At 40.4% G+C, this 20,102-nt stretch overlaps 1 protein-coding gene across 2 annotated transcripts in view; it reads right to left on the bottom strand.

Annotated features, from left to right (window-relative positions):
* The window catches only part of mmp24 (matrix metallopeptidase 24), a 93,785-nt gene that overhangs the window by 49,530 nt on the left and 24,153 nt on the right, over positions 1 to 20,102 (bottom strand). For both annotated transcript variants that reach the window (XM_038697589.1, XM_038697588.1), the window contains exons 2-3: positions 3,165 to 3,313; positions 1,571 to 1,687 (exon numbers count right to left, since the gene is read on the bottom strand). In XM_038697589.1, coding sequence (XP_038553517.1) covers positions 1,571 to 1,687; positions 3,165 to 3,241 — 194 coding nt within the window. In that variant the 5' untranslated portion in view covers positions 3,242 to 3,313. The remainder of the gene's footprint in view (positions 1 to 1,570; positions 1,688 to 3,164; positions 3,314 to 20,102) is intronic.

Genomic DNA, 20,102 nt, shown 5'->3' with positions numbered 1-20,102 from the left:
ATATCTCCAATCCTAGTCTATCCTACGTTTCTCACTGAACAAGAGAAAGTAGGGAAGTCAGAGGGAATGAAAGAGGCTCAGGAGGTTGAGCGGGTTGGCCGTTAATCGGAAGGTTGGCGGTTCAATCCCGGCTCCTCCAAGCTGCATGTCGAAGTGTCCTTGGGCAAGATACTGAACCCCGAATTGCCCCTGGTGGCTGTTCCGCCAATGTATGAATGTTAGTTTCTGTTTGAGCACTTAGGTAGTGCAAAAGCGCTTTGAGTGATTGAAAAGACGAAAAAAGGTGCTATACAAGTACGGAGCATTTACATTTGTTATCTCTCCAGTTTGATGTGAAACTGAAAGTAGCCTAAATATTGTTGAAATATTTGATTTGACAGTCAGTTGTTGACTAAAACACACGTTGATGCAACTATACATTATGGTACTGAATAATAACCCAATGATGTTATGATGTTCCGGACCCTTGCTTGGGGAAATTTTCTCTAACTGGACCTCTGAATTTTTAATTGAAGACCGCGGCACTAAAGCTTACCAAGGGCGTTAAAAAGCGACGCCAAGGAGTCTTGACAGAGCATCCATATATGACGCCCTAGGATGAGAACGGGTTGGACACGCATGACGGTCTGAATCTGAATATCGCCTGTATTGCAACGTGTTTCAAATGAGTTGCTGCATTTGTTTCTCCCTGGAACTGAAATTTAGGTGCAGGAACTCAGAACTCATGACAAAGGCTACAACTTAAATTACGGATTTCTGAGTGCCTCTAGTGGAAAAAACCACAAAAGAGTTCATGAAAAAATATTTGGTCATGATGAACATTGTTACTTTGAAACTGTAGCTGGACTTGTTCATCAATAATGGCAGACAGAAAGAGAAGATGGGAACAAGGCATCAATATGTTTTGGGGGGGGGGTTCCATGGAGTATTGTTTTTATTTGATTCATGACACTAAAGCTTATTTTGAATTTGAATTTGAGAGCAGGAGAGGGACTGAGTGGGAGAGAAAAGAGGGAAAGAGACCTAGAGAGAGAGAGAGAGACAGAGAGACAGAGAGAGACAGAGAGAGACAGAGAGAGACAGAGACAGAGAGAGAGAGAGAGAGAGAGAGAGAGAGAGAGAGACAGAGAGAGACAGAGAGAGAGAGAGACAGAGAGAGAGAGAGAGAGAGAGAGGATAAAGTGGGCAGAAGCAACAATGGGAGCTGATGTGTTCGGTATCTCGTGGGACGGCTCTAATCTGCATTAGACCTATATTACATGCCTGAGCTGCCGGTGGGCTCGTCATACAGCAGAGGGTTTTACTGTATGTGGAAAGGAAAAGACAATAGAATAAAGAATAAGGTGGAGAGAGAAGAGGAATGAAGAGAAAGGCGGAGAGACGGGCGGGGGGATATGAGATGCTTTCAGGGTCTCATGGGACAGAGCTAATTTACATTAGACCTAGCCAAGTTCAGACTGGGAGGGAGAGAGAGACAGAGAGAAAGAAGAGGAGGAGGGTGGTGGAAGGCAGAAGAAGAAAATGTAATTGGAAGATAGACAGACAGAGATAGATAGAGATAGATAGATACCTGTAGGAGATCTTTTTATCTCTCCATTTCTGTCCCGTCAGGGCGTAGCGTTTATTCCTCTGCCGGCGGCTTGTGTGAGGGTGATCTGGGACGCCGCAGCGAGGTCTCCTCATCCACCTGAACACAACATGACATTTAAATTACATTATCAATACTGGGTGAAACCTGATTTATCTGATCTGATTTCCTGGTTTCACTGCCAACAATCTCTGTTTTTCTGTTCATGAACATTTGCTGGACTAATTTCAGTCTAAATTCGCTAAGAGTTCTTTGCTTTGGCTTAGCTTCACTAAACAAGTTAGGAGGTTTGGTGGAGGTGTTTAGTCAAATCTGAGTCGATAACACTGAAACAATCCCCAACCCTAGTTTAACTCCTTTCTTCCATACCACTCTGGTTTAGCCATTTATTTACATTAGGGCTAAAACGATTTATCGAGAAATTCTTTGCATTGCTGCTTCTTTAATCCAAACATCTATATACAGCACACTGTTTCATATGGACAGTTATTACTGTTGCACAACGCGCTTACGTTGTGGACAAGTGAAGACGATGTGATTTGATGCTGCTGTTTGCAAAGTGGAGGAAGAGACAGTAGAGACAGAAAGTGTCCAAATTATGGGGTTATTTCAAGCTAAAAGAAAACAACAGCTCTGTACAATGTGTCTGCTGTAAAACACTTCAGCATCTGAGCAGAAAGCAGTCGAGCATCGAGTCCACGGAGAGGACCCAAAACAAGGTAACAGTAACGGCAGGCAACGTTAGCAATTCACATAAAGCAGCTACAGAATTTAAACAACAACAAGGACGATGGCTGTTTTTAGAGCATTATGTTAAAAATCCTGTTTAGACCATCAGCGACACAAACAACTAGTTCAGCCAAGAAGCTGCTGAGACTAAATATGTCAGGCCAATTAGAGTCCATTTATCCTCAGTTATAGATAATCTGCATGGCCTTTAATCACACCTGTGGTCTCAAAACGTTTCACAAAGACCGTGACGTGATGTTACTGAATCTGAGATTCACAGAATTGTTTCCAGCTTGCACACTGAAGGACGGGCATCCCGTTTAAATTTACAGCAGTAACGATCAGTAGTTTTGGATGGATCAAATGTGTAATGTGAAAGGAGTCGATTTTAGTGACAAACCCACAGAGAGTTATCACCTGACTCTGCAGTATCCCTGAGCTCTAAACAGCTTCATGGCGCTTTACTGTTTTGGCTCAATCTCACTGCTCACATAGCATCGTTTTCGGCAGCAGCAGGCAGCTGTGTTCAGCTAAAAAAGCTCTTTTAAACATATTGCACACTAACAGCGCAGCACCAAACAGCAGACAGGCCGCTCCAACACACTGTAGCAAAGTGTAATTTACAACAAACCCATCGCCAGACAAGAAAATCGCTATTGGACAATGGATTACGTTTAATGACACCTGGTCTAACTTTTCAGAAAATTAAACCTTGTGTCTTTTTTGGATTTGGGTCATTTTCTCTCCCTTTTCTCTAAGATATGTTTTTGTTCTGAGTCACACATTCTGCCGGGAACATTATCACCTGGATTCTAACGACTGGATCTAAACTAGGCTCGTGACTCACTCTATAGTCGTCTCGTCCAGTATTCCCGTCACAGGAATGCCATAGAAGCGCTGCATGGCGGCCACGGCGGACTGCATGGCCTTCTCCTGCCGCAGGTCTGACGTGCGGACATCGTGAGGCAGCAGGTAGCCGTAGTTCTTCAGCCACGTCTGGAAGAGAGAGAAGTGGTGCAAATCAGTACAATGCAATTTGACACAGAGCAAAGTGGCAACACACTAACACAAACCAGACCCTAAATACGTCAGTTATGTTTAGTTAAACTAAAGAAAATGTTTTATGAGCAGTAGCTTTTGGATTTCTTCGACTAATTGATTAGAGCAGAAATTTTTTTTTTTTAATTGTTTCTCCAGTTTCATCGTCTGCAGCCACGCAGGAGGATCTCTTCAAATATTAAAGATGTAAGCATGTTTGAAAATGTTTGTGATGGTAAGTCATTCCATTAGTGACTAATAGCATACTCTCCAAGAAAAAAGAACAATGAGACTAATTATCTAAGAGGGGAATCCAATTCTATCAGCAGAAATTAAATATGAAACATATTGATGCGTTGTATAATCAGTACTGAGTCTGTTGTTATTTTGATATTTGGTTCATTTGTCCATCATCAGCCGACGACTCTCTCTTTCCTGTTGATGAGGTCCGACTTTCTGTAGGTGACCCCTTAGTTTGGACAATATTTCTGCTCCCAATAACTACCTGGGATTTATTCTCTTTCCTAAAACCCTCCCCCCCCAAAAAAACCCAGTGTTTACAACCACAGACTTCCTGGAACTGCTTACAGGGCGAGGCGTCCTTGTGTTACATCAATAAGAAATCTCCTTTCAGACGTGAATCTCTTTAGATAAATGTGGTGGCAAAGTTACATGTCTCATGTCTGAATACACGTCTGTGTCGGATTAATCTGAGTGTTGCAGCAGCTGCACACAGAGAGATTAAATGCACGTCTTGTTCACCTTATTAAGGTCACTGTAATCCATTTCTCATGTAAACACAATCTTTTATACAAGTAAAAACACGAATGAGCCAATTCAACAGGGAGAATCTTCTCTCCCCACACAGTTTGGTTCAAAAGAGAATAAAAGCACAATAATAATCTGACCAGCTGTAATGTTTTGTCACTCTGTACCTGGGCAGCGTTATCTACCTAATGAATCAGGAAACTTGTAGAAATTGTATTTAGGGATTTACTGTGAGAGGCTGGGGTGAGCGTTACTCATGATGGCTTTAATGGTAAAACAAACGTGTCTTCATAACATTAAATCTTTCAACAGTCCGATGTTCTGCAGCATTCATGTCGTGCTTGTGAACCATTGTGGCAAATATAGGGCGAGCAAAAAGTAGCCAAAGTCCACTATGTGTGAGTGAAATCACTTTAACTGCTCGATGAAGCTGGCAGTGCAGCATAATCCACGTCTGAAAGGGGCTCAAAAGAACAGACATTTTGTGACTTTACAGCAGAGGGTGAGACGCACTGGTTTGTCCTGCTCACCAACATGTCAGCAGCTGCAGTGACACACAGCTCATGGAGGATATGGAGGTACTTTGAAACCCTTGGCAACCGATTGCTGCAATTTGCGTCAAAATTCGTACTCCTTTCTCTGAGTCATAATCACACAGTGTCAGACTCTGACAAACCTGCTGTACAGTACAGAAAACGCAACCCACTGGTCCGTCGACAACATCCTGAAATAAAGAGCAAGTCTTCACCCAGCGCATTTAGCTTTTCACATTCAGTTTCTGTCTTTAGTGGAGTTCTCCTCTGATGTGCCAAAGCAGAACAAGGAAAAGGAGGGAATCAAGGGTGGGGTGAGAAACTGAAAGAGGAAAAAAAATACATAAATACAGACTCTGGCTGAGGGAAGAGAAAGAGGACACTGAGAGATTTATCGAATATGTCAGAGAGAAACTGAGAGAAAGAGATGAAAGGATGTGGAGAGAGCGATTCCGCCCGAAACGTTCACAGAAAATTTAATTCACACTGATCCAAAATCAATGCTGAATCCACAAGTTTGCTCGGATGCTTCTTATTGTGTCGTATTTTCACTTTTGCAGTGCGCCTGTCACTTTAATATGACATAACACGATCTCACAACCCCTCCTGAGAGAGAGAGGGAGGAAGATGAAGAAGGGAATGGAGAGAGAGAGAGAGAGAGAGAGAGAGAGAGAGAGAGAGAGAGAGAGAGAGAGAGAGAGAGAGAGAGAGAGAGAGAGAGAGAGATAACCAAAAAGCAGGGAAGAAAGGAAGAAAAAGAGAGAGAGAGGGCAACAGAGAGGCAGGGAGGGAAAGGGGAAGGAGGGTGGGGAGAGATAACGAGGGGGAGGTTGAGCCCTTCTCCACAGTAGGTCATTAATATTTCAAAGTGTGTGCCAGCCTCTCCCAGCTCGTCCAAGCCCAGCAACCAGCAACCAGCTACAACATGAACGTCTGCCTAAGTACCATGACGGACGCAGGGAGGTTACCAGCGCTGAAGGATTCAGTCTGGCACTTTCTCCCCCCCCGGGAGAGGAAAATACTCCCTGTCAACATAAACTTTCACATGTTTTCCTCCTAAAATCATGTCAAAAAGGAAAAAAGGCACAATTACGTACCAATAAAACATTCAACCGGGCACTATTAAAGTCTGCCAACAACATTTGATATTTAAGGAGGGATCTGTTTTCTTTTTGTTGCTGTTCATAAAATATCTAAAGAGCTCCGTTCTCTCAAATTAATTTAAAAAGCCCAAATTAAATGACAAAAAACGTCATTTTTAACTTCCGCCTCCGTCAGCAGGAGTGCGTGCTTTCCAAATAAATACGTTTTATGATCTGACAAGGCTATGGTTAAGGTTTGGTTAGGGTTCAGGCACAAAATCAGCTTGGAGTGGGTTTGGGTTATAAAACAGAATTGGAAACATTCCTACGACTTAAAACTGATGCCGTCTTGACAACTCTTGTGTCTGGTTGTGTGAATACAGACTCTTCCAGAAAACTAACAGTATGGACGGCTGTCAGCACGTTGACATTGCCTTTGCTATGCTACTATAAGTTGCAAGACATGAGGTCGGGCTCGATGGCTGGGCGCACACATTTTCGACAGTTATTAAAACAATGACTTCTTCTAACAATGACCACAAACTTTCCCTAATCTTAATGAAGTACTTCCATTTGCCGAAACTTAACAAAACCCAAACCAAAGAGGTAGCAAATTTGAAAAAATGCTGTTGTTTAGGTGTGAGAACTGCATCTTTTTTCATCGTTGAAGTGCTCTATGTGTCTGATTTGTTATTTTCTGTGACCTATCTTGACCGGTTGTTGTGATGTGTTGTGATTTTTTTCCTAAAGATAAATCTGGGTTGCAGGCAGAATTAATAAGCCGCCATCACTGCGGTTGCACTTTACTCATAAACCCACCTACCCACTGTGTAAATGTATGCAAAGCGCTTTTGCCAAGAAATCTGTCCAAGAGATCCTGTGGAACCTTTTCACATGTTGAAAATATATTTACCAGAATCTAAAACACAAACAGATCTATGTCTTCTGCTCCAACAACAAACTGACACTGTGATGGGAAGAAAGAAGCCTCTCACAAGCCTCTGCTCCGTGAAATCAATTTTACTTTCATAAATCGCAATCAAATCCTAACGTTCATTCTGAGCAGCATGCCGACAAGAAAGATCTGCCCAAACGGTGATTTTTATTAAATTATGCATTTATTTTGATTATAAGAAATCATAGAGTTTGATGGTTAAACTCATAAACCAGCAAGTAATCATATAACTAGCTACTTCACGCAACACTTTCACACCCAAACTGTGGTGGTTGGACAGAAGCGGCAACGTTATGACTTATTTCTTCCTAAAAGGTTGTCATGATAAATTTCACACTAGTGCTCTGATACTGAATGACTTCCACACTCACACAGACGACCATTGTCTGTCTGACTGAACAACCTCACTCACAGACTGTGCAGATGTAACTTGAATTGTTTTTGTTTACCGCCAGTCAACATCATCTGTAAACTCCACTGTACCGACTGATTACAGTCTTGATGCTCAGCACATTTGTTTGGATCCAGGTAGCCGCTGAAAAGATGAGAAGCTCTGTGGTGAAAGCTCTTCGAGTGCCGGCCTCCAACTCCAGTGTTTAGTGAATTTATTCAGATTGTGATCCTAATCCGCTTTTAATCCTTAGTGTAAATGTGAACACAACGTGCCACATGGTCCGAGAGCCGAAAAGAAACCGACTTGCTTACAATCCAATTAAAATTCTGTGGTGATGAAAAGTTCTCTAACAAAGCGTCTCAATCTGATTCCTGTAATTGAATCCTGTTCTATCCAGGCACTGATAAAAAAAAAGAAAAAAAACAGAGCTCCAGGCGAGAATCAACAAAACAATTTCATTTCAACTGTCAAGATACAATAAAAAGAGAGAAATAATGGCCACACAGTTACTAGACAATGTGGACTAAAGACGTGTGGAGATTTCATCAAGCAATAAATTAGCTTTATGCTCATATTGTGAATTTTTGCACATTGCTTGTTAATATCCTGTATATTTTTATCATTTTCCCCCCATTATTATAGTATTATTTTTATTATTTTGTATACATTTTTGATATCTTTACTTTATCTTCTATATCTTTATTTTCTATATTTATGTTCTGTTAAGCACCAATATATACCTCGTATGTGAAAATGAATCTGGCAATAAACCTCATTCTGAATCTGATTCTGAGGTTAGGATATGACATTTTTCAGCCAGTTCCTTCATACCAAATCTTTAATAGATTTTTACAAAGTTGCCAAAAAAGGTTTTGACAGAGAACTGGAGCCTAAAGAAGTCCTGATCTATTTGTTTCACAGAGCACTCCCTGCATGAAGTCTCTAAGGACCTCGACACTGCAATAGTCAGTACGTCTGTGTCTCTGAATGTGTGTGCGTGCTCATGTGTGGCTGTGTATATATGTGCAAGTGTGTGCGTAAGCGTGTCTTGGTGCTTTGTGCGCATCCTCGCCCCCCTTGGTGTTTGCCAATGTTTTAGGGTGTTCATGTGTGTGTGCGTGTGTCCCTGTGCACTATTACTGACGAGTGGGGCAGCTGCTGCTGGCTCAGAGGAAGCAGTTTGAATTAAATAATTCACCAGCTGCTATTATACAACAATTACTACAGTGCCATCAAAGCTCTGCACACACACACACACACACACACGAGTACAGTAACATAAAGCATTGGCAAGTTTAAATCCAGTGATTTATGTTACTGTTACCGCATGTTTAATTAATATTCTTATCTGACTTGGACAGAATAGTTTCATATAGCTGCTGGACAGTGATTCATTGGATGTTCTGGGACTTTCAGAACCCACAGCGACGCACACACACACACACACACACACACCTCAGTAACCGCCGCCTCGTGAACAAAAAAACAGAGATCACCAGAGGAGAAGCAGTCCTAGATTATTAAGGTGCTCCCTGCTCGGCAGCAGTTGCCTCCATGCAGGAAAACACTTTACTTAAAGGATGAGTTTGACTGCAGACAAACAGACCAAATAATGTCTTCAGGATGTTGACGATCAAAACCAAATTATTCAAACGATTACTTCACCAGGTGCTTTATGGCTTTCTAATCTCAACTTCCTTCCTGAAAACTGGAATCTAAGACGTTCCTACATTTTTTTCTCCCCACCGCTCAACAATCACGTGCCAAGCTACAAGACAAAGATGTCACATCACATTTTAAATAAAGAAGGCAAAGAGACAGTTTGGACTTGTTTGACACAGCAGTATGCTTTAGTAGCTGCCTTTCTTTTCTATGTATAGCACCCGGGCACGACGGACCCCCCTCAGGATCCTACGGAGAGGAAGACACAGGAGAGAGAAGTAGGGTGGGAGGAAGGAGTGTTGAATATGAGCGCAAAAGAGGAGGAGAGGGTTAGGAGGGTATTTATAAGAAAGCCGGATGTGGCATGTCTGAGGTGTGGCCCTGCTCATGAAACTCTGCTATGAACTCTGCCATAAATATCACAGCTAATAAAAATCACAGGAGGGTGCAACACAATAACAAGTGTTTTAATTTAAATAATTGAACGATGCTTTAATGTTTTAAAATCACATTTCACTTGCATGAAGGCTGTGAGAGTGCAGTGAATCCTGATGATTCCAGCTTAACTGCTGCAACCACTTTTAATATTTGTGCAGGGCTGCAGAAATAGTCCAGCGATTCTGAACCGGAGCTTCAGAAAACTCAGAGGACGACAGTAAACAAAACATGTAAAACAAAACTCTTTTGTTATTTTGTTTTTGCAGTTTGGTGTGAGCGTGGGAGGCAGGCAGGTGAAGTGTGTGAATGTGTGCGTTTCAGAATTGAATGTTTATTTATTGAGCCTGAAGCGGCATCAGCGATTATTCGGTCAACAGTCACTTTGCTGACTGATCCTGTGCTCAGTTGGGTGATGAGAAGACATCCTACTAAAAACAGGAAGCCTATATTATCCCTTCTTATATAAAGTGACTTCCTTTTCACTTTGAAATAAAATCACGAAAAAAGAAGTGAGGAAGATGAAAGAAGTCCAGTGACTTAAAGATTTGTGCTTTTAAATGTTGGACCTGCTGGGCTAAAGCTCTCTCCTGTCGAACGTCCTCACACTGCGCCGCTGGAGCTGTGATGTCACCAACCGAGATGGACGTCAGCAGCATTAGTCACTTAAAATGACTCTCTTGTGGTTGCCCGAATAATGACTGCTGTCTTTGAGAAGCGCAGCAGGAAGTGGCAGTCGATGATAAAATGCTTCAAAATGTCTCAGAGAGGACGCTGGGTCGGACGGTCGAGCACACAAAGCGTCTGACATTGACACTGGAGCTCATTGTCTGCATCCTGTCGCCAGAGGAAACTTATTGGACAGGCATCTGACTTTAGTGTTCATAAATCCATAAAAGCGATGATGGGAAATTTGATTTCAACAATATTGTTTTAGCAAATGCAGAGATAAATTGATGGATTAGCCTTTTCAGTGGACGTTTTTAGGTCATTAAATGTTGTGAGAGGCTGCGGCAAGATTCACTATATTTATATATTTTCTTGCGAAACCAATTTGTGATTTATCCAATAAAACCACAGCATTTCAGGCCCATATTTCTGCAAAGGATTTGCATAATGCAACACTGTGAATCACATCGTGACAGCACATTATGTCAGCCGGGCAACAGGTCTTGAGTTTGAAGTAAAAATTTATGGATTTCAGTCATCAAGATTACTACACTAACTGCACTCATGACAAAACCACATTTTTTAAAGTGGTTTGTTTAGTTAGTGTAGTTTGTGAAACTACCGCAAGGTGTTATAGTGGTTTCTAAGCTTCACTGAGGAGACACTGACAAAATGCTGACCCAAAAGTAGAATAACAACAAAATACTAAATTCAGCAAGGAGGGACAAAGAACTGAGACGTGATGCTAACTGTGGGACTCAGAAAGCTGCATGTAATGATCATTTTCATAATTAATTGATCTGTTAGTCATGTTCTTGTGGTCGACCAATACGGGTTTTTCAGTGGCCGATGGCTGATATATAATGCCGATATCAAAACAAAGAAAAGTCATGTTTAATTCCATTATTCCATGCAGAGTACAGTCTAATCTTATCTACATGGTTATCTCAGCCAGTAGCGTGCCGTTTTAGATGGAAGCTTTATTAATGAAAGAAATAGAAAGATAATTTGAGTTCTGCTGTAGATTTCAGAGTGAGGCTGGTGTTTAAGCGAGAGCAGGGTACAGTTTGTTGAAAGTCATTCAGCGGCATTATTCTCTACAGTATAACAATATATATTAACACTAGCCATTAATGGTTTTATATTAGATTAGCTGTCCTTTAAGATGGGAGAAACATGTTAATACTTAGAAAAGACAGTGGTGACTGAGGAAACTTAATGCTCCAAACATTGACAAGGCTGCCTGCAGATACAGACCTTTTATTGAGTGCAGGCATGCAGATTATCTCAAAATGCCAGATATCACAATTCAATTTGCATATAACATCAAATAATACATACATACATCATATAAGACAAAGGAAAATGATCAATCCTACCCATTTTTCAGAAGATAACTACACTAACTGCACTCATGACAAAGCCACATTTTTTAAGTGCTGCTGTTGAAAACCTTCCCGCCACAACAGATCGATACAAACAAATGACTACAGAACACAAAACAAAATATTATAGGAAACCACCTGAAAAAGCTTGCGCTGCTAAAAATAATTAAAACAATAGATATTCCTGGAGAGGTGGGGTGCAACATGACAAGGAAAAAAAAAACAATACAAATTTATAATAGTAATTTCTCACAATGACTTCTTCAGTGGCAGCTTGAGATTTTATTTATATTAAGTAGGTAGTAATGGTTTACATTTAGTATATTTACTCCGTCTCTTGGAACAAATTGTACTTGGATGAGTAGTTCTGATACAACAAAAACTCAAATAAAGACCAGAGTATCACAGATGCCTGGTCTGCTTAGTGGAGTTTTAGAGAAACATACAATCAGGCTATAAAATATCCCATTCCCATGAAATCAAAATCGATGCTCATGCCTAAATGTGTTTATGCACTGGGCCTATATGTCATGGCAGGACTACCCCAATACAGTGAAACTGCACATTTTCGGGTGGCCTTTTATTGCGGCCAGCCTGAGGCACACCTGCGCAATCCCCATGCTGTCTGATCAGCATCTTGATATGCCACACCTGTGAGGTGGATGGATTATATCTGCAAAGGAGAAGTGCTCACTAACACAGATTTTGACAGATTTGTGAACAATATTTGAGAGAAATAGGCCTTTTGTGTACATAGAGAAAGTCTTAGATCTTTGACTTCAGCTCATGATGAATGGGAGGAAAAACAAAAGTGTTTTTCGTTTATAATTTGGTTCAGTGCATGTGAGGCAGCGGTCAGCACCATCAGTTTGGGGTCAAGCACCAAATTAAATTCACACAAAAGTACAACAGACTGTCGTTCTTGTGGCTAATCATGCATGTAAATGTTCCAGTAAACCTTCTGTCTCCAAACATGAGACAAAATTTCCATTTAGCTTGTCTCTCCTGCTCACCCGCTCGTTTCTCTCTCTCTCTCGACCACTCATCTATTCAGTTACATAAATTACATAAAAACATCAGCAACAAACAAAATTGCCACCCCACAGTCCAAATTCTATTCTATAAAACAAATAACCTTTTCCACTGCAGCTCTGAAGTCTGACGCAGTATTTTGTTTCTATCTGTTGCTACTGGAAACAACATAAAAGCTTCAGATATGTCTCAAACTAAAGCTGCATTCATCTCTTTGTTCAAGGTATTTAATAAGGCATATTTTCAATTCACAGCTTAAGTAGCTCGGTAAATGTACATTATTTTAAAAAATCCATACGGTGGACGTATGGGTGCAGAACTAAAACATCAGTGATACACAGACCCCTTTATTAATGATCCGCTACCTAATGGAGAAAGTATAGAGATGCTATCCAACACTACAGTCAAACTGCTGCTACATGCAACATTAACATTAGCAACTATTAATGTATTGTTACTACATTAATGCTGATATGTTTGTATAATTTAATCTCTACACTGTTTTTTAATGTGCCACTTGGCCAGGACTTTGTCAAACTAGACAAACCAATAAACAATTTTCAACAGCAGAGCACAGACAGTATCTCCAACCACAAAATGGTTGTATATTTCATGACACTCCATCAAAGTGAAGGATATATTAAATATGTATTTATTAGAAAATACTCTAGTACCACTGTGATGTGGCAGAAAGAAGTGCAGACCAGAGTGAACTTAAATACAAGTGCATCACAGGGTGGTGATTAAAGAAGATAGTCGAAAATGCTAGAAATAAATAAAGCGTAGTGGAGAACAGCTGTGTGATGTGACAAGAACTACTAACTGTTTTAACCATGGTCACATATGATTACAGTAATCATTTGGTTTAGTCTATAAAAAGTCATATTCAATTTACTGTCACATAAAACAAACTGCATACAAACAAAGAAGCTGAAATTTATACTTCAAAATATATTTATATTTTACAAACTACAAGTGTTTTTTTGTGCAGTGGGCACTGATATTCTCCTCATGCAGTGAAAAACTTCCAGCACAGAGGTTTGTACCGAGCTGCACCCCTGTTTCCTGCCTGCCTGTCGGTTTGCATCAATGTCCAGCTGCCTGTCTGTCGACCTGACTGGCTGTCTGTGTCTGTCTGTCTGTCTGTCTGTCTCTCTCTGTGATGCCTCAACCTGTGCGTCAGCCTGCCAGTGAGTCTCCTCCGTCTGTCTGCTGGATAAAAATAGACCTCATCTTCCCCCCTGCTAAACTATTTACCATCTCTCAGCTTGAGTGCATCGGGTGCAACCCGCCAGGCACTTCCCCATGTCAAACTGGGCCTGATAAGTGGGCTGCTTCGCTTACTGAACATTTCCTCCAATATTAGTTTGTGAAACTACCGCAAGGTGTTATAGTGGTTTCTAAGCTTCACTGAGGAGACACTGACAAAATGCTGACCCAAAAGTAGAATTCAACAAAATACTAAATTCAGCATGAAGGGACAAAGAACTGAGACGTGATGCTAACTGTGGGACTCAGAAAGCTGCATGTAATGATCATTTTCATAATTAATTGATCTGTTAGTTATGTTCTTGATAAATCAGTTATCCTATAACATGTTGGAAAATAGTAAAACATGCCCATGGTGGTGTCTTTATATCTCTTTGTTTTGTGAGACAAACTATTCAGTTTTAGTGGTCGACCAATACGGGTTTTTCAGTGGACGATGGCTGATATATAATGCCGATATCAAAACAAAGAAAAGTCATGTTTAATTCCATTATTCCATGCAGAGTACAGTCTAATCTTATCTACATAGTTATCTCAGCCAGTAGCGTGCCGTTTTAGATGGAAGCTTTATTAATGAAAGAAATAGAAAGATAATTTGAGTTCTGCTGTAGATTTCAGAGTGAGGCTGGTGTTTAAGCGAGAGCAGGGTACAGTTTGTCCAAAGTCATTCAGCGGCATTATTCTCTACAGTGTAACAATATATATTTAACACTAGCCATTAATGTTTTTATATTAGATTAGCTGTCCTTTAAGATGGAAGAAACATGTTAATACTTAGAAAAGACAGTGGTGACTGAGGAAACTTAATGCTCCAAACATTGACAAGGCTGCCTGCAGATGCAGACCTTTTTCATTGAGTGCAGGCATGCAGATTATCTCAAAATGCCAGATATCACAATTTGCCTATAACATCAAATAATACATACATACATCATATAAGAATTATCAAATTTGTTGCTGATAAATTCTATTTCTATGGATCAACTAATAGTTTCAGCTCACATCTTAGTTTGTACTTTGCTTCAACTGGAAGAGGTCGTCCAAAAACTAAACAAAGAATTAAAAAGGTAAGAAAAATGAAATGAAGAATGACATAAAGAAGTCCAAGAGTAGAAAAAGACACCTCTGCTCATAAACATCTCACTCTTATGTTTATGTCTGTGTGTACGTGCACCTTTTATTTTCTGTTTCAGCTGTTCGGCTGTGGCCGGTACTGAACTGTGTACCTTACATTGCACATAATCAAACTCACCTGGGTGTCCCAAATGAAATATGTCTCAACTTCCACCGCACCACCCCATTAGGGATGTGTCAGACAGAGATTAAAATAGCAGCACCTGGAGAGCAGCGAGCGTACTCTTAAAAGGTTCACCTATGATTCATGCTTTCCTGCACACTCACTTTCTGCCTTCTCTCCAAGAACAGGTAATCACTATTATGCCTTTTTGTTTTTAGAGTTATCACCTTTTTAGCTTCCGGTGCAACGACCTTCTCCTTTCACCGCTTGAGCTTTTTATTCTTACTAGAAATGCTCTTTGGTGAGCTTAGTGTTAAAGTAGGGCTGGGTAATTTGCTAGAGCCAGTGCCAATACAATGCTTTTTTCCATATAGATACCACAATGATACTTGTTTCAACACCTGAGTTTCAAGAATAAACACAAATGCATCTTTTAATTCAACAAAATGAGCCAAACCTCTCAGTTAAGCAGCAAGACCTGTGCCTAAATAGCCTAAAATTAGCAAATCCATGTTTCAGGCATGGACATTGTCAACGAGCCGTCACCAATGGGTTTGTGGACTGCCGTTGCCTAGAGTTTGACATTTTGGCTGTTGTCATCTTGTTTTTTTGCAACAGAAGTGTCCCTATTTGGATGAAAAGGTGCATCTGGGGAGGGATAAGCATTGCTAAGGCTGACAGGTCACCGTGGTAGCGAAGACGGCGCCGCGTTGAACGAAAAAACTGCACAAAAGTCATTATTAAACATGCGTCTCTCTTTCTTCTCTACCATGCTATCATCTGCTCACAAATTCCCTTTCTTCCGTGCCCTCTTCTGAGTTATGTGCATGCTACTTGACCGTGCGGCACAGTACGGAGGGAGAGAGAGAGGTTAGTGAGTTGGACAGATGCATTGTACAGCGCCAGAAACGGAAGGTCAGAAATTTGTGAACACTTGAGAAATGTGACCCCTAGAGTGTGATCACATTGCATTTGATTTTATGGTGTTAAATCATCTAAGGTGATGTCTGTGTATGTGGTTGAAAACAAGTGTGAATGGTTGGCCTGCTGTAGCTGCCTCCCGGCAGTAGGTGGCGGTGTGAGACTGTGGTTTACCCTCAGGGACCATGCTCAAGAGCGCTGTTTTCCCTCAATAACTGCGGAGATTTCAGCGAGGAAACACCACGTCTCTCTGTCTCACCCTTTTTCCCTGTATTTCAGGTTAGTAATGTGTTAAATCATCACAGAAATCACTGTAGTTCGTTAGTGAATGCTGAGAGATAAGTTGAGTTAAAGTATAAGAGTAAAATGAGCAGGTTTTGGAGATATGGTTTCACATGAGGCGGGTTACTCTGTTAATAGCATGTTAGCGTAAGATGCTAGCGTGGGCCACACGTCTCCACTATTTTGGGGTTAGAGTAATATACTGGCTGGCTCCATAAACGATGTAGCATGTTGGAATATTTTGGAATGGTGTTATGTTTAAAACTATTGACAATGTTGTTATTGTACACATTTTTATATATGTGTTAGTGATGAATAGTGTCATACTGTCAGCGAGTCAGAGTCATATTTCATGGCGTCAGTGTCTCAGTGTAATTTGCACTGCAGGAATAGCCAAAAGTATTTGGACAGATGGATATCTGGATATGGATGTAAAATGTGTATAATTTTGTGTTTGGAGTTTTATTGCATGTTATGTTAAGAACATGAACAATGTGTCCAAGAACACAAGACATGAACAAGACAGTACTGATAAATACTGGGAAATTGAAACAAAGACGATTCTGATGGTATAAAGGAAATTTCAATAAAGAACTGCTGAGATTTCATATAGGAAACACCACGTCTCTCTGGCTCACCATTTTTCTTGTGACATGTGTGGACACATATGGGTGCCGCGGCCCGGTACCTGTAACACATGCGGGTCACTTTCAGGCAAAAAAAATCAGATCTGGGCTGAACGTAGCCTAAGAATCTGACCAGACACCGGATGCCACAATTTTCAAGTTTCCGGCCAAATGCAGCACAAATTATAACAGAATATCCAAATAAAATCTGCAGAAGAAAACGTGAATGACACTTGTTTCCATCCACTACTGTTATATGATTATTAGTTGGAGGTAAACAGCTGGTGGAGCCAATTCTCCAGAAGGTGCCATTAAACCATCGCAGAAGAAGACATAACGAGAGTGGAGCTCCAGTCAAAGCTCACACAGACCTGATGTTTTCAGCGATTCACTTTAAGTCACTGCATAGCTCCTGTTTCTATTATATATTCTTTTAGTGGGTTATTGTTTCTGTTGCATTCATGTGTAAGGAGCGTTTTTCTGTTGTAATTGTTCAGGGTGGAGCTAATGTTCAGTCCCCAGCCGTCTGCCTGAGCAGAATAAAAAGTCCCATTTGATCAGAGCCGGTCTGATCTCGGAGGAACTGAAAATGGAAGTGAATCACTCTGGACTCTGTGTACTCACTTCCCTGTGCTCACAAACATCACGTACAACAATAAGATTTCACTGAAGAAAGTCAACGCAGTCTGCGATGCTGAACATCGAGTGATGAATGAATGAAATCACTGTTCGTCGTTGCACCCAGAGAGCTGATGTCTGCTGGTACGGTTTCATGTTTGTACGGAAAATGAAAAAGGAGTCAGCATCGTTTTGTCAGGGAGGCTTCCCTCGCTGAGGACGGGAACTGAAGAGGCAGATTAGTAGATGTTTGGTAATGAAATTTACTTCCACTATTTGTACACTTGGCAGGAAAAGACGATATAGAGACAATCCCTGAAAGGGATCAAATTTATTAGCTGGTATAAACTCAGGGTTTTCCTTCCTGGCAAAAAAATGGTGAGGCGAACTCAAGTTTAACACAAATGAATGAGAATAAGCATCAGTAGAAATGAAATGTCTCATTCATATAACTTTCACATAACTTTACTTTTAAAAAATTAAGCACGTTCTTGAGACTTTATTCAAGGGCTGGGCAATAAAACAATAATTATAGTGATATAATTTTCCTCAATAACAATTTAACATATGTTCAATAAACTGTTTGATTTAATCACTGGTAAGATATTTATTTTATTGGGGAAAAGGGACTGAAAAAAGATTTTATCATAATAGTTTTGAATGTTCTGCCTCAGATTTGTGAAGTAATCCACTGATTGGCATCAAATGTTAGTTCATGTTCTGACCGTAAAGAAAATTTTAAAACACCAATTAAATAAATAATGATTTAACATTTAGCGTGATAATTATCAATATTTTTTTATCGTGATAACACTTTTGGCCATATTGCCCAGCCCTACTTTCTACATTCTAGCACAAATGAAAATTAGCAACTGAAGCCTTTGTGATTGACATGATTGTGTTGTTGGCATACAAAAGCTCCCATAAAAATTTGCCAGTGTGTCACCTATATGCATAATATCCACCTGAACTCTCTTTAGCTGTAAACTAACACTGTTGTATCTGACCTGCTTTCAAGCAGTCATGTTTAATCCACAATGGTCAAGGGATTATGGTAAATAAGGGTTTGTTTAAGGTGCCAAAAAACTGAGAAACTGGATAATTTTTCTTTAAATCACATTCTTTAATATATAAAAGGTTATGCTGCAAGGTTGGATTTTTAGTTACTTGTGTTTTTACAAATGTCAATGAGATTTTGAATGAGGTTTGAACCCAGAAGTTCTGGTTTTACTACAGCTTTGACCTGGCTCTGACCTCTAATACACCTTCACAGCCCCAACAACGTTTCCCAACAGGATAGGCCTGTATGAAGCTTGACAGGCATATCTGCAGACACTCGGGGCTGAAAAAGTTTCTGCAAACTGCTTTTTTAATTATTGAATTGAACAGATCAAAGATAAGATGGTAAAGCACAGAGCTCTTTGAAGTAAAAGGTAAAAATACAACCTTATCTATCAGAGCATTTACATACACGTCATGTGCAAGCACTTTGTAGAACTGACTGGTCCGGTCGTCCAGGTTCCCCGCCTCTCGCCATGTGTTAGCTGGGATAGGCTCCAGCCCCCAAACTACGTCTTTAAGGAGAACAGGTTGAAGGTAATGGATAGACGGACGATTATTTGGAAATATAATGCTGCCAGGATTACATTTCCTATTAACATAATGAGGAAAATGTTCATCTTAATGATCCTATTTTGTAAAGTCTCAAAATGTTGACACTGAAGGCATCAAGAAAATGTTCCATGACATGTGTATTTTATTTGGTTTTCCACTAAAATATCCACTCTATTATGCTCTCAGAACAACTGCAGTTGTATTGGTTACTGAAAACATTTATTGTAGAAACAAGTCTGCAGCACCTTGAGGCACGAGACATGATGTGTTCGACATTTAACTGAAAGCACGATCTTTGACTAACCAAAGTGCTTATTTTGCCTGACTCCAACCAAATATACAAAGTGCCTCAGTTTATCAGAACTACAAACACACACACACACACACTTCTTCTTCAATCTCCCACTCTCTCTGTCTCCATCTAAGCAGCAACACAACAAGAGTTCCTCACCGCCAGGGATGTATTTGTCACAAATGTTCAGAAAAGCTTTCTCTCACACACTTTCACTCGCTCGCACGGTGCCTACTGTGATTGTTTCTCGTCTGTCAGAGGAAAGTGAGTGGTGCGGCTCAGGGGGTATCTGAAGAGACTGTAGAAGCCCGACTGGTGGCTTGATTTCTGGCTTCCTGGCATCTTGCTCGGAGCAGCAGGAGGGAGCGGAGAGCTTTACCCGTTGGTTCTGTGAAGCTCTGTAGATAAACGTTTTGGTTTTATTTGATTTATACAAAAATATATAAATATATAGAGAATTAAATGCCCTCCTGTGTGTGGATGCATAAATCTTATAAAGTGGCCTGTCATTTTCCACATCGTCTTAAAAACACAGCCTCATTAAAATAGAGTTTAAGGTTACATCAATTATTTTCATCAGAACCTATCCATTTTTTCACTGAGAACTGAGCATTCATATTTGACCAAGGAATAAAAGCAGTGACTGTAGGAATGCTGACTATGAACTGTTGTAATACAGCACTAACGCAGTGAGGGTTAAGGGGTCAACTCCCACTGGGGCAATCCAAGCTTCAAATGTATGCAGTCATGTTACTGTGAGGCACTTTGGATAAAAGCATCTTCCAAATGGCATATTGTCGCTGCAGGGTGAAGATCCTCTGTCTGGAAAATGTCAGACTTTTCAAAAACCAAAAATAACAGCCCTGTTTTTAGCTTGATGACAATGCAATTCTGAAGTTTATGCTGTGGGTTCAAGAAGAGTTTCATAAAGAGTGTCTGTGGGTGGGGAGGAAAGTGACAAAGGTTGTCCTAC

This window comes from Micropterus salmoides, unplaced genomic scaffold (genome assembly GCF_014851395.1).
Source record: "Micropterus salmoides isolate LMB-PRFRI ecotype aquatic unplaced genomic scaffold, ASM1485139v1 Ms_hic_scaffold_4, whole genome shotgun sequence".
Lineage (NCBI taxonomy): Eukaryota > Metazoa > Chordata > Actinopteri > Centrarchiformes > Centrarchidae > Micropterus > Micropterus salmoides.
The sequence above is the reverse complement of the archived record's forward strand: the minus strand, read 5'-3'. Positions and strand labels throughout refer to the sequence as shown.